Raw genomic sequence first — 12,860 nt, 5'->3', positions numbered from 1 at the left:
CACACACACACACACACACACACACACACGCGCACATACTGACCTCCAGAAGCAGCAACCAGCACAGTTTACATCTTAAAGCATTTTAAATCAACATAGCAGGGAAAATGGCTTAAAATATTATTATACAAATTAAAAGTTCACATTTTTTCCTTGAATACAGTTATAGACCTAACATTAAAAAGCTTTAATTGACTACAATGTCTTTGCATTGAAGGTAAAAGTGAACCCATCCTGAGTTTCACAAAAAAATAAAGTATTTATATGTCTTATGACTCTACATAAAATGTATTTCATCCATGCAAACCTTATCAGACACTTCCACAAACTAATTCTAAGACATTTCCTCAAATCAATCAATCAACCTGCTCATTAATTTAATGAACTAACAGTTTGAAAATGTTCAGTAGAAAAAGAAAAATATATATATCTGGATACCCCAGCATCCTCTCACTAAATCAGTCTAAAAAATAAATAAATGTTTATCAAGTGTTCAGATTAAACAGCTGTCTTGTGCTCCCCATCCTGGTTCCTCCTTAAAGTTCTCTGCAGAAGAGAGTCTTAAAAGTCACATTTTTAATGTTGTTTTGTTACAATTTCCCCTTCACCGTGGGCCCAAACATTTTCTTCTTGGGAGCAGCAGCGGGTTGGGGTTTAGGTTTCGGAGCTGCTGAGGCCTTTTTGGGTTTGGGCTGCAGAGAACTGAGCCCCAGAATCTCACAGTACTTGTTACACTGATGCAAAGCTTTGAACTGGTCAATAAAAGACGTGGCACAGTTTCCTTTGAAGCCCTTGTATCTGCAACAAAAAAGCAACGTTAAGTTCTCCTGGTCTAAAAAACACTCCAGTATTAAACTCCTGTGTTAACGTCGAAAGGCATACTCACCCTTTTTTACAGGTCGCTATTCCCACATCTGTGAGCTTCATGCCAACTCCTGAGAATAAAGCAGACAGATTTTTAGTCCTCTGCAGAAAACCAGCTTCCCCCTTCCTTTTGTTTCTGTTTCCCTGACCTTGCATGTCTGTGACCAGCAGATTGCCCTCTGTGTTGTGGTAGACCCAGTGCTGGAATGCACAGCATTTCTGCCCCGCCTCTGAGTCACGTCTCATCAGGTTGATCTCTTTGCCGTCCTTGACAGAATACTTGACAAAGTCACCAATCAGCTCCTCTTCCAGCGTGGCATAGGGGACGTCGTTGGACGGACGGTGAACCAGGTAGATGGGAATGATGCTGGTGGGCACATAAAGGAAAGGGACACGATGTAAGAGAGGACTGGCCGTCTGCTTTTAGGTTTGATGCGTTTGTCACTCACTCAGGGACGTCTCCGAAGGCATCGACAGACTGAGCAGCCGAGGTGTAGGCCTTGATGTACTCCCTCGCTGTGTTCTGGACCTGACACTCCTGCAAAGCACAATAAAAGAACAATCAGATGTGTTTTGCCAAATCATATACAAAAAGAAACAACAACAACAACAACAAAAGAAAAACATTTTCCAAAGCAAAATTTAGTTCCAATTAATTTACACAGCTGTTTAACTTTATTTTATTGTAAGATAATTTTTCTCATGCCTTTTTGCCTGTTAATATTTTACTTCAGAATAATTTGTCAATCCCGTTAATCTGAATGTTTTTGTCTGTATCTAACATTTTTAAACGAGCACACCATTTCTAAAACTTTGTTTAACATCACATAAATCCCACGTCAAACTCCAGATCCGCGGGCCGAATGTGGTCTGCCACAGGATTTTATGTGGCCTGAGAGCTTCAAAAATGTATTGTGCCTTAAAATAAACTGATTTTAAGCAATGATCATTACTACAGATAATGCGTGCAGATTATTTTACCCGTGAAATGACAGTGTCTCACCACTGTCAGGGTACACAGGGTTCAAAAGTACCCAGCAGCCTTCAGCTGGTGAAATTAACAGTGTAAAATATTCATTTCTCTGCTTTTCCGCAGCTACTCAACTCAAGAGTGAGTAAAACTACCCTGCTTTTACTTTTATTAATGATGTATTATTTATTTCACAGTTAGTCAGTTGTACACTGTATGCACAAGATATCACATAGAGCTCAGTCATTGTTTGTATATATTTGTGTAACATATTCTGTGAGCTGAAATCACTGTGAAGAGACACAAGTTGAGGCTGGCAGTTCTGGTGCTGCAGAGACTACTCTGAGCAGCAGAAGAAGTAACAGTAAGTTAGCTACAATCTTACAGTTAGCATGTAAAGGGAGGTGTTTTAGTACCTGTATTTTAAACTTTCAGTTTAATACAGTTTAATACAGAAGTCATATGCAGCTGAGATCCATTTTCCCCCACTGGTGCCACAGAGACTACTCTGAGCAGCAGAAGAAGTAACAGTAAGTTAGCTACAGTCTCACAGTTAGCAAGTAAAGGGAGGCATTTTTAGTACCTGTTTTATAAACTCTCATTTTAATACAGTTTAATACAAAAGTCATATGCAGCTGAGATCCATTTTTTTTCCTCTTGTCAAACCTGACGTTTAGAATAGAGGATTATAAGTCAAGGCTCAAACTAGTTTCTAAACTGAACTCTTGTTTTTATTTATTTATTTATTTATTTATTTATTTATTTATTTATTTATTTATTTATTTATTTTTGCTTTCCTTGCCTTTCTTCAACTTGTGACACTATCTGGACTCAGACTGGATGTGCATATGTGACCGGTACATGGACTTTACTTATCTGTAAAGGTAGGCCATAACTTTGTTTTAATGAAATGTGCACCAAGTTGGCTACAGTTTTATTTGTGGGAAGAATATTAATATGAGATATGAAACATTACTTGTTAACTTCTGCCAGCCAAATGGTGAATAAGTTATTCTGTAGGGTTCATATTCGTAATGAACTGAGCGCCTCACCATCATGTCACTGGCTCAAGTGGCCTTTGGTGAAAATTAGTTTGGCACCCCTGACATGGATGTACAGTTTGAGACAGAGATAGAGAATAGTCCACCCCTTCCTGTTGCGTTGACAACACTGGATTGTAGTGTCAGATTATTTTGCCAGTATCTTCTCACCTCTACAGCCAGATTAAAGTTCCTCTGAACGAGCTCGTCATTATTCTTGGTCCCGTAGCTGATAGCGTTGTGCACTTTGAGCACACAGGCGTGTCCCGGTACCAGCAGGGGGATCTGGCCTGCCTTCAGCGTGGTCCGAAAAGCTCGCCGATGCATCCCCTCACCAAAGTGATCCTTTTCAGTGATGATGCTGATGGGATGGTTCTCTCCAAAATACTGCTCTGAGAGAAAATCCTCCCTGAACAAGAGCTTGGAAAAGTGGGCGTCCTCTTGCTCACTGCACACGTTTACGGGTGTGGCTGGGAGTAGAAAACACAAATTATATGTTAATTTACGTTTTTGTAAAAACTTTAGAAAGTAATCAGACTCTTTGCTGAGCAGTACTCACATGAAGTGGTCTTTGGAGATGCAGGGATGACAATCTCACTAAGAACTGAAGTACAACCAGGGTGAAAAACAGAATTTAATGCTTGCTTTTTTTTTTTTTTTACTTATTCAGTGGTCCTACAGATCACATTTTCTTCACCTTCATATGTGAGCAGATAGTCCAGGGTGACTGAAACATGTAAGCTGCTGAGGCGACACTCAAACCTGCCCAGGTCTTTGTGGGTGGCATTGGTGATGGTCAGTGTCACTCTGCTCTCGTCCCCTGCACTTCAGAGAAAAGTACAGAGTCACAAAAGGCAACAAACATCTCTGAGTCGTCATTCAGAAAAAAATAATAAATAAATTACAGTGTCCTGTTTTTTCTATATAGGATTATCCCTTTACCGAGGGAAATACAGTAGAAGGAAAATAAGTAGTAATAATTGACTTTTCAGCTTACATAATTGATTGCGGAGTTTCTGGAATGTCAAATTTTCAGCTTTGCTTTGTTTATGCAGTAAATCAAAAAAAGTCTAATAAAACTTGATGAGCTTCATGTACTCTTGTTATATTTTCGAACTAAGGGAATAGTGTTTGCAATTTGTTATACTGTATTACATATAGCTCCTTAAAAATGAACTGGCCATTTAAAATTAGTAAAATGTTCAGCTTGTATTTCTCGTATCAAAGCTTAACTTGTTCAAGTTAAAGTGACAGTATATTTTTTTAAGATTCTGTGAAAAGGTAATGAACAATTATTATCTTACATGTGGTAGGTATTTATTTAAATAAGCTCTGTTTGGAGAATTTTTGATGGACTAATAAGCTAAGAGTTTGTCAGGGCAGAGCTGAGATGAAAAGCTGAATTTCAGAATAAAAAAAAAGAAAAGAATTGTATAGGTCTTCTGGACGGGTTCTTCCTGCATAGATACAGTAAGTTTTAAACATGGAAGTGGTTGTGTGGGAGTTAGGGAGGCAGGGAACCCCGTAAAGAAATGTAAGACCACACATAAAGAGAAAGCTGGGACACATAGCTGAAAAAAGAAATAAGTAATACCCTGTAAAGATATATGAAATTCAATATTTGACTGGCAGAGACCACCGGCTCTAACTGCAGTAACGCTAAAAGTACCAAACTTCTCTTCATATTAGAATGATTGTGTGTGTTAAACTGATGAAGCCCTTTCAGAACCTGATTATTGTGTGACAACATGTTAATAAAAAGGCCCGTTTTGAGACGACAGTATGAATTTTGCAAAATGAAAGAGAATACCTTCTCTTGCTCTCAGACAGGACAGTCCCCTCTCTGCTCCAGGTCACGGTGTAGTCTGAGGGGACTCCAGCAAACTGACACCACAGACACAGACTCTGAGGGTCTCCGCTCACTGACACAGCCTGGATGGGCTGCACCACCTTAGGTTCTGCAGAAACCAGGATATTTATGATGACACATTGCATGAAAACCAACTGCTCTTCTAACTGCTTGATGAGTCTTCTCACCTTCCTTTGGTGGGGTTTTTTGTTTGACCACCTCGCTGTGTGCCTTCTTACGAGCTGCAACAACACTCCTTTGGGGCTCTTCTTCTTTTGCTTTCACCGAAGCGTCTGTCTTTGGTAGTTTAGACTCCAAAGAGCTGACAATTTTTCCAAATTTATCTCCCGACATCCGCCTCCTTTTAATGACATCTTCATTTGGAGGGCAGGAGTCCTTTTTTGTCTGGAGGTTTTTATGATCTGTGCGGTGTAGAGGCTCTTCCTGGGGAATTTTATCCTGTGATTGATTGGACTTTTTCTCAGCACTGACTGACTGACTGCTGTCTTTCGGAGCCTTCCCAGTTCTAGCCCCAAGCTTGGCCTCAAACATGTCCACCCTTAGCATTGTTGTTTTTGGTTTCGCTCCATTCCCCACATCAGCTGATGTCTCCCCTTCGCTCCTAACACTCACACCCTGACCTTGTTTCTTTTTCTTCTTTCCATGCAGCTTTTTCTCAGTCCCAATGGTCTCAATCACAATTTTAGCATCCTTGACCTCAATCCCAGCATCACATCGCTCACTGATGTAGGTTTCTCCAGTTGTGGGATGATTTTCTTGCTGTTTGCAGGTCTGCTGCGTGGAAACATGATGAGATATGTTCTCTTGTTTTTTGGAAGCTTGCACATTGTGATGGTGACCACCAGATTTCTCTTTTTTGGAGCGTGTTTTGCCCTCCACGGTAGTCTTATGGGTTTTGTGAGGCATCTTCAACTCAAGCTCCTCAAGGTCTGTAGGTGTAAAAATGGGTGTAGCGGCCCCGGTTGTAAAGGGATCATTTATATCTAAAGTGAGGTACGCGACACAGTTATTCTCTGAGATAACAAAATGGTCTAGAGGGAGAGAAGTAAAGTTTACTAGATCTTTGCTGAGCTCTGTAATATCCTTGGTTATAGTTAAAACCTTATGTTCTGTGTCTTCGATTTGCTGCTCCTGTATTGCATCTGCAGGTTTATCGGCAGGGATTATTATTTTCTGCTTTTTCTGAATCAGCTCCTCAACACTCTCCTCAAATGATTTGTCTGTAACTCCAACCTGGTTTGAGCAGAGAGTCAAGCTTTGTACACAATCACAACCCGAGCAGTCTTTTAGAATCTGATCACCTTCCAAACTGTCACTACCAAAAGGAGTTAAATATGCTGTGAACTCAGGACTTTCCAAATGTTGCTCCACTCGACCTTCTCCAAGAAGATCTGGCAAAGTGTTAAATGACACATCCGTACAAGGATAACGTTGTGTGTCCACATCTGGGTGTGTTGGAGAAAGTCTGTGGAAGGTATCAGGATCTGTTGAACATGTGTTTCCTTCGCAATAAATCTCCTTCTTGTCCACCAAGCCTGGCTGTGACAAGACGCATTCGTCAGTCACCTGATGTGGTCCGTCTCCACGGGGCTGACGATGAAAACAGACAAATGATAATTAAAGACATTTATAAGAATTACTCTGCCTTAAAATTGATTTAAATTCTTTGCTTTGTATAAACAAAGACAAAAAATAGATAGAAACCATAATGTTTTTAAAAAAGAGCTGTAAAACTGAAAATTATTATTGTTTTTATTTTTGTTCAATACATACCTGCCTATAGAGCCACCAAGCAGAAGTTTATGAAATCCCATGTTTCTATGTTAGCTCTTAATAACTAACTATGGTACAGATTTGGCACCCACCTAAGTGAATGAAACAAGTCGTCTCACTCAGAGGACCTTTCAGCTTCCCGACCTCAGGTTTCTGAAAGTGAGGTGTGGTTGGACCGGGTGTGTTAAAGGGCGCAAAAGAGAGAGGTAGAGCAAGTAAGAGTCATGTTTCAGTCCTCAGCTGTGCTCGCCTCTCACCCCTCCACCCTGACAAGTCACAGATGTCTGCTATTATCATCGAACTCTCAGCTATTCTTAGATGCCATTTCTGGCTGCCTGAAGTCTTCCTCTCAGCCACTTCTGATTCCTCCAACTGTTAGCCTTTGAGACAGAAGCCAATGGACTTATCGAATAATGCAAGGCTAAGGTGCAAGTCCCGAATGGCCCTCTGCTCAAAACAAGTTGACCAGACACAAGAGCCTCATGTGAGAATACGTGACTGGCAAACTGCAGCCACTAAAGGTACGAAAGCAATCACAAGGACAGGAGAGAGAATGTCTCTCAACATTCTGGCTCTGTTTCTAAAATGCAGGATAGCTTTGTTTCTCTGCCAACGATGTCTATCTGATCGCTCTTGTATAAAGGGTGAATCTTTCCACCTTCTCTACCACGCTGAGAGCAGCGTGTTCTTCTGACGTGTGTCTGACTTCTCTTTAATTTTAGTGATGCAATACAGAATTCATGAGTTTTACATCAATCTACACAAAACAATTGTCGTCTTACCTCTGGATGAATGAAAAAATCTGCATCCTCTGTTATGTTCAGTTTGACTGGATCATTGTCACCACTCAAGAAAATATTGTCCTCAAAAGGTTTTAAGTATCCATCAGACTGAGAAAGAGTCAAATCAGAGGAAGAAGCAGCTGCAGTCCTGAGTGTGCTCTCAGTCATGTCTGTAGGGCGTCTTTCTGGAGAGGGCATCATCATGCTGAGTGAACCCATAAATGGGAACCCTGCCGACTTCTGTTCTTCTTTTGTGGTATTTTCCGGGTCACACAGGGATTCAACAATCTTTGAGCAACTGTTCGGACACTCAGGTCCTCCTGCTTCAAGACCCCAAGAGAGACAGCTCTGCTCAGAATAAATGGAGCTCTCTTGGGTACTTTGGGTGTTCAGAGGCTGATCCTGAACGCCCATAATCTCCTGAGTTTGCTCTGTCGTCTTTATATTTTCTTGCAGTGTATCTGACTCAGTTTGAGCGTTCAACTCATCCAGTGACTGAGTCAAAGCATTTATTTCAGCTCCTATCTCTGCGAAAGCAGCTGCAATGTCTTCTGATGGATCCTCGACAATCCCAGTCCAGTCTGAGAGTGCAGTTGCCCAGCTGTCCACCGATGACCACCTCTTAACCGGTGGTCCCCAACCTTTAGAGTCGCTGATGGAGCAGCCAATCCTCTTGTCACTGGGGCAGAAACCTGACACTTGTTCTTGCATCAGAAAATGACTCACTTTGTCCAAAACCACCACGTCTTCTTCGTCCTCACCCATCAGATCCTGACGCGCGTCCATCCACAGTTCGACTGGGCTGCTGCTGAGCTGCAGTTGGGGGGTTACATCAGTGACCTCTGCTTTGCCTGACCTCACATCACTTCCTGACATCAACTCCACCTCCCAGGCATCGGCAGCAGATGCTCGTAAGTCTCCGTGTTGACTCACCTCTGACAGGTTGCTCTCTATAGCTTGTTCCTCACTAAAGCTGTGATGACATTGTGACACAATGCCTTCTGAATCACACATCAGGACATGTGGACCACAGTCATGGTCTGCCTTCTCCATTCCTGTTTGCGATAATGGCAGGTATTCAGGGCATATAATCTCACTGGGATCTACAGTTTGGCTGAGGATGAAGTCATGTGTGTCACCTTCAAAAATATAAAGGTCTGATATGGGTTCTACCATCGCATCAGTGTCTAAACTATCAGACTGAGCTGATAATGACAAAACTGGCATATGTTCCAAACTGTAGCTGGAGGTGGACAAAGGCACGGGGATAGACGGCTTCATCATAGCCTCAAATCTGGATGGTACATCTTTAGAAGATTCAGGTGAACTAGCTATCTTCATGCAAGAGAAGGGATGTTCTAGTTTCACATCAAACTCTGCAGAATTAGATTGAGGTGAAAGAAAGCCATGAGGCGACAGAAGCGACATTTCACTTTCAGGTTTTGGTGGACCTAAACACCAACGGTTCTTCATATCATTTTTCAGTGAAGTCTCTGAGCAAACTGAAAAACACTTCGAATCATCTACATCCCTGGAAGCGTTTAGTGTTGGGTCATCAGTCGTGTCTATGAGCCCAGATTCAGTCTGTGTCCGTGGTTCACGTGCAGTCAATAAAAGAGAAGCAGTGTGTGAATCCCCAGTTTGACCATCAGTAGAAGCTGCTGTTCGGTCGCCTGAGTGAGTTAGAGACAGATCCATCAGGACGCCTGATTGTGCTTCAGTCGGAAAACAGAGCCCAGCTCTCAAACAGCAACTCCTGGAGATTTGGGACCAATGTCTGCTTGCACAAATTAACTCTTAACTTCTCTGTTTTTTCTGGCATCATTCCATCTTTTGAGAACAGCTTTTATTTTGAGATTCATGTCTGAAAAGAAGCACATAAGATTATCTCTGACTAAAGGAAGTTCTTAACTGAACAGCACCAAAAATCAATCAAACAAACAAACAAACAAACAAACAAACAAACAAACAAACAAACAAACAAACAAACAAACAAACAAACAAAATAAACAAACCTCTTGAAGCTCATGTGGAAACACATCTCCTTGATGCTCTTAAATCAAAGCCCACCATCACCCTCTAGCTGCTACATTAGGTGATATTTTTACCTGAGCTGCAGGACATGATCAGGTTAGTGGCATGTTGCATTTATTTGAGAGATTTTAAAGAGATCTTTCACCCACTTTGTCAAATAAAATTTTGTCGGGGCAGCTTTTGTTGTTTGTAGCATTACATAAATAAAACAAACACATTTTTTTAAGTGTAAAAAGGTTGTACAGTAAGGTAATTAATATGAAATAAAAAAATAAATTTTTGCAATTATGATAAAGTAGATAAGCTCTCGTTGTTTTAACATAGAGAACACTTTTTAAAAAAATATTTATTTTAAGGATAAACCCTTGAGATGTATACCATCTCATTTTTGAGGGCGTCCTTACAGTTGGATTACAACCAGCTAATATATATATATATATATATTATACACTAAAAATCCTTTCTAACATTTTTTTTATGTTTTATTTACATTTTAGTATCCAAACACTCTTTGGCATTGGGGTCAGGTGTGAAGCCCTGAAGGTGGAGGCTTAAAAACACACACCATGAAATACAAGCTGGAATCTGGTGGCAGAGATACTGGAAAAATACCAGCTCCTCTTCCCTTCTGACCTGCATTTGTCACATTTCAGCTGCATGAAGGACACTTTGTCAAAGGCTCCAGCCTCGAATGTTTACAATGAAATACTCATCCTGCCTACTGAAAGTAAACAGACTCAAACCATCTAACTCAGAGCTGAAAAGTACATTGAAAAATAAAAGTGCTTATGTATGATTTTCTGTCTAATAAACAACCACATCACATTAAATCTCTGTTATAAAATTGACTTTTTCAAGTTTGACAGCTGAAAAAACAAAAATATAAAACTGTCTCACGAACAACAAGATTGTTGGTTAAAAAATAAATGCATTTAAACTAATTTTTCATTTAACTTAATCAAAGGAAATTGGATGCCCAGTGAAGTGTGTCATGTGAGTCATGCTGTGGTTGTTTCAGCCAGACAGAAGACAACATTTACTTTCTCCAACCAAAGCCACACACTGCCTTGCAGATAAATCATCGCTGATTAAAGTGTTATAATTATTACTTGAGGCATTAAAACAGTTGTCTGGTCTGTAAGGGGGATTTCCAGCCATGCAAACAGTACGTACCCATTTCATGGTCGTGTGCTTCAGGTTATAGAGCCATGATGCAGGACTTCAGGCACAGTCTTGGGGTGTGGGGTTATTTTTAAATGTTGTCCCCCTCAAGTACAAAGTCCGCTACCTGATATCGCAGACATGTGCTGATCCTGAACATTTAAAACTTGATCCTTACAGGCTGTTTCAGACACGGTTCTTTATAGAACCAGTTTTGGCATCATCTAAGCTGAACCAAGAAGGTTTTTGACTCCTGCAAATAAAAAAACAAAAACAAAATCTGCCTGATTCAATTGCTCTTATTAGCAATAATTGGAGATTTATTATCATTTACAACTTTAACAGTCATACCACTGTAGATAATTTGAATACAGGAGAAAGGGGGGATTCAGTTTTTAGCTCAATCCTGTCTCTTAGGTTCACATCACCTTAAAAGTTATTTAAGAAAAAAAGGAGAAACTATGCAAAGGTTATAGCTTGATGATGCTGTATAATTTCAACATTTGATGTAATTTATTAAAAAAAATAAGACAAATTTTTATTTTATTCACTGCATTTTATTATAAAGCATCAAAACCTCATTAGCAGCAAAATCAATAAAACCAGATTTAATTATAAAATTATTTAATTTAATTAAATTCAGTTCAATTTATTTGTGTATCACTGGGTCATCTCAGTGGACTGTTAACAGGTTCAGATTATTATCCAGTTCATTTAAACAAGTCAGTTCAATTCACAACACAATGCAACCAGAATCAGAAGCTGTGATCACAAAACACTAAAACTAAATCCCTGCCCTCTCAGTTGCTTTCTTTTTTCCTCCCATCTAAAATTAAGAGTTAAAACAATTGTATTTGATGTCAAATGATCATTAAATCACTGATTAATAACAGCTTTTTGTTATAAAATCATGACATTGTAAACAATAAACTGTTTAGCAACAAAACTTTTAGTATGACCGTATTGTCTCAGCTCGATTTTTGACAAATCAGGAGTAATTTTGAATTGGAGAAGTGCAAAAAGATTAAAGCTGACTATACCTCTAGGTTTTTCCTCAATTTTTAAATCAAAACTTAAAGTTAGGACTGAAGTTGAAATTAATGTGTGTGTTGGTTTATAAGGAAAAAAGGCTTGAAATATGTTAGAGACATGTAACGAAGTTCTCCTGTTCAGGCTTCAACATTCAGGCTTTTTAAGCCTTTTCTTGGCTTTAACTCAACATAAGACCTTAAATGTTTCCATCTTTTTGATATTTTCTTGTTTTTATAAAAGTGTTTACTTGTTTTGCCAAAGTTTATTGCTTTTGTTGTTTGGCCTTTCAAGCTCTGTTGTTTTCTCAACATTAAGTGCAGCACTTTAGCCAACAACAGCTGTTTTAAAATGTGCTTTATAAATAAACTCAAACGTTAACTTGTACTTAAATAAGTGGCTCCCAAAGTTAAGGGTCGGGACCCCACTATGGCCCGTAGAACACTTAGTTTGGGGTCTTGAGGTGATCTCTAAATTTAAAGTAAGCTTATAAATGATCCCTAAAAAAGAGTTTTGGTAGCATTTTTTACAAGAAAAAATTTAGAAATAGTAAGAAGAAAATTGCCCTAAATCTCATCCTGTTATTTTATTGGTTTTAAGCTGAAAATTTTGGAAAACTACAATACATCAGTAGCAGGTAACAATATGGTCATTTAGGTTTAGATTTCTTTTTGAAGTTGTTTGTTTTATTTTAGACAAAACATTTAAAGAACTTTGGGACAAAATTGATGAATGTTTGAAAGCAATGCTCATATTTTTTTTCCAGAATTTGTTAACCAAACTTAATATATCCTAAACAATTACAGATTTTTTTTTTTTCGAAAAACAAGTTTATGGAACAAAGTTGTTGTGGGACATTTGAGCACAGCCTTGATGTTGTGTCATGTTGAACATGTGAGCTTCTGAAGCTGAGGCGTCCTCGTGTCCTCCTGCAGTCATTAAAAGAAAAGTATCATCTTACCAAAAGCAAGATGTATTTTTGTCTCGTGTTGTTTTTACACAGGCTGCCTGCATGCTGTCTGGACCCCTGTCCAAGAATTCCAGGACAACACAAGGTGGAAAACGGTGACACCTAGCTTGTCCGAGTGTGAGAAAAAGCAGCTGAATGATGCTGGAGTGGCACAGTGGATAAATTAATTTGGAATGAGTAAAGACCCAATGAACGCTCGATTTAAATTCTGAAGATTTGAAAATAAAAATGTCAAAAATGAGTCTTGTTGTCATCATGGAGTCAAACCTCCTCATTGAAAGTGTTTCGTCATGTTGATTTCATCACTTTAACACTGTGATAAAAATAACCAGCAGTGTGTGTGTGTGTGTGTGTGTGTGTGTGTGTG

The 12,860-nt window shown here is 39.4% G+C and overlaps 1 protein-coding gene across 1 annotated transcript; it reads right to left on the bottom strand.

Moving 5' to 3' along the window:
* Nucleotides 1-67: 67 nt before the first annotated feature.
* Nucleotides 68-10,542, bottom strand: alpk2 (alpha-kinase 2). Its single transcript, XM_014009314.1, has 11 exons — nt 10,507-10,542; nt 7,300-9,163; nt 4,912-6,334; nt 4,685-4,832; nt 3,572-3,699; nt 3,434-3,478; nt 3,046-3,344; nt 1,314-1,402; nt 1,014-1,231; nt 887-935; nt 68-798 (listed from the first exon to the last, which is right to left on the bottom strand). Exons 2-11 carry the CDS (start codon nt 8,995-8,997, stop codon nt 591-593), a joined length of 4,305 nt encoding a protein of 1,434 aa, XP_013864768.1. The 5' UTR covers nt 8,998-9,163; nt 10,507-10,542; the 3' UTR covers nt 68-590.
* Between the last annotated feature and the right edge of the window lie 2,318 nt (nt 10,543-12,860).

This window comes from Austrofundulus limnaeus, unplaced genomic scaffold, assembly GCF_001266775.1.
Source record: "Austrofundulus limnaeus strain Quisiro unplaced genomic scaffold, Austrofundulus_limnaeus-1.0 Scaffold57, whole genome shotgun sequence".
In the NCBI taxonomy this organism is placed as follows: Eukaryota; Metazoa; Chordata; class Actinopteri; order Cyprinodontiformes; family Rivulidae; genus Austrofundulus; species Austrofundulus limnaeus.
Note: the sequence above shows the minus strand (reverse complement) of the source record. Positions and strands in the feature narration are given on the sequence as shown.

Bases quoted from the DNA above. Each gene is read 5' to 3' on its own strand.
- alpk2 (XM_014009314.1), bottom strand. From the start codon at position 8,997: ATGGATCTGTCTCTAACTCACTCAGGCGACCGAACAGCAGCTTCTACT. The intron at 4,833-4,911 runs GTGAGAAGACTC...TGGTTTCTGCAG, and splicing joins AAAAACCCCACCAAAGGAAG to AACCTAAGGTGGTGCAGCCC. The intron at 3,479-3,571 runs GTGAAGAAAATG...GTTGTACTTCAG, and splicing joins CTATCTGCTCACATATGAAG to TTCTTAGTGAGATTGTCATC.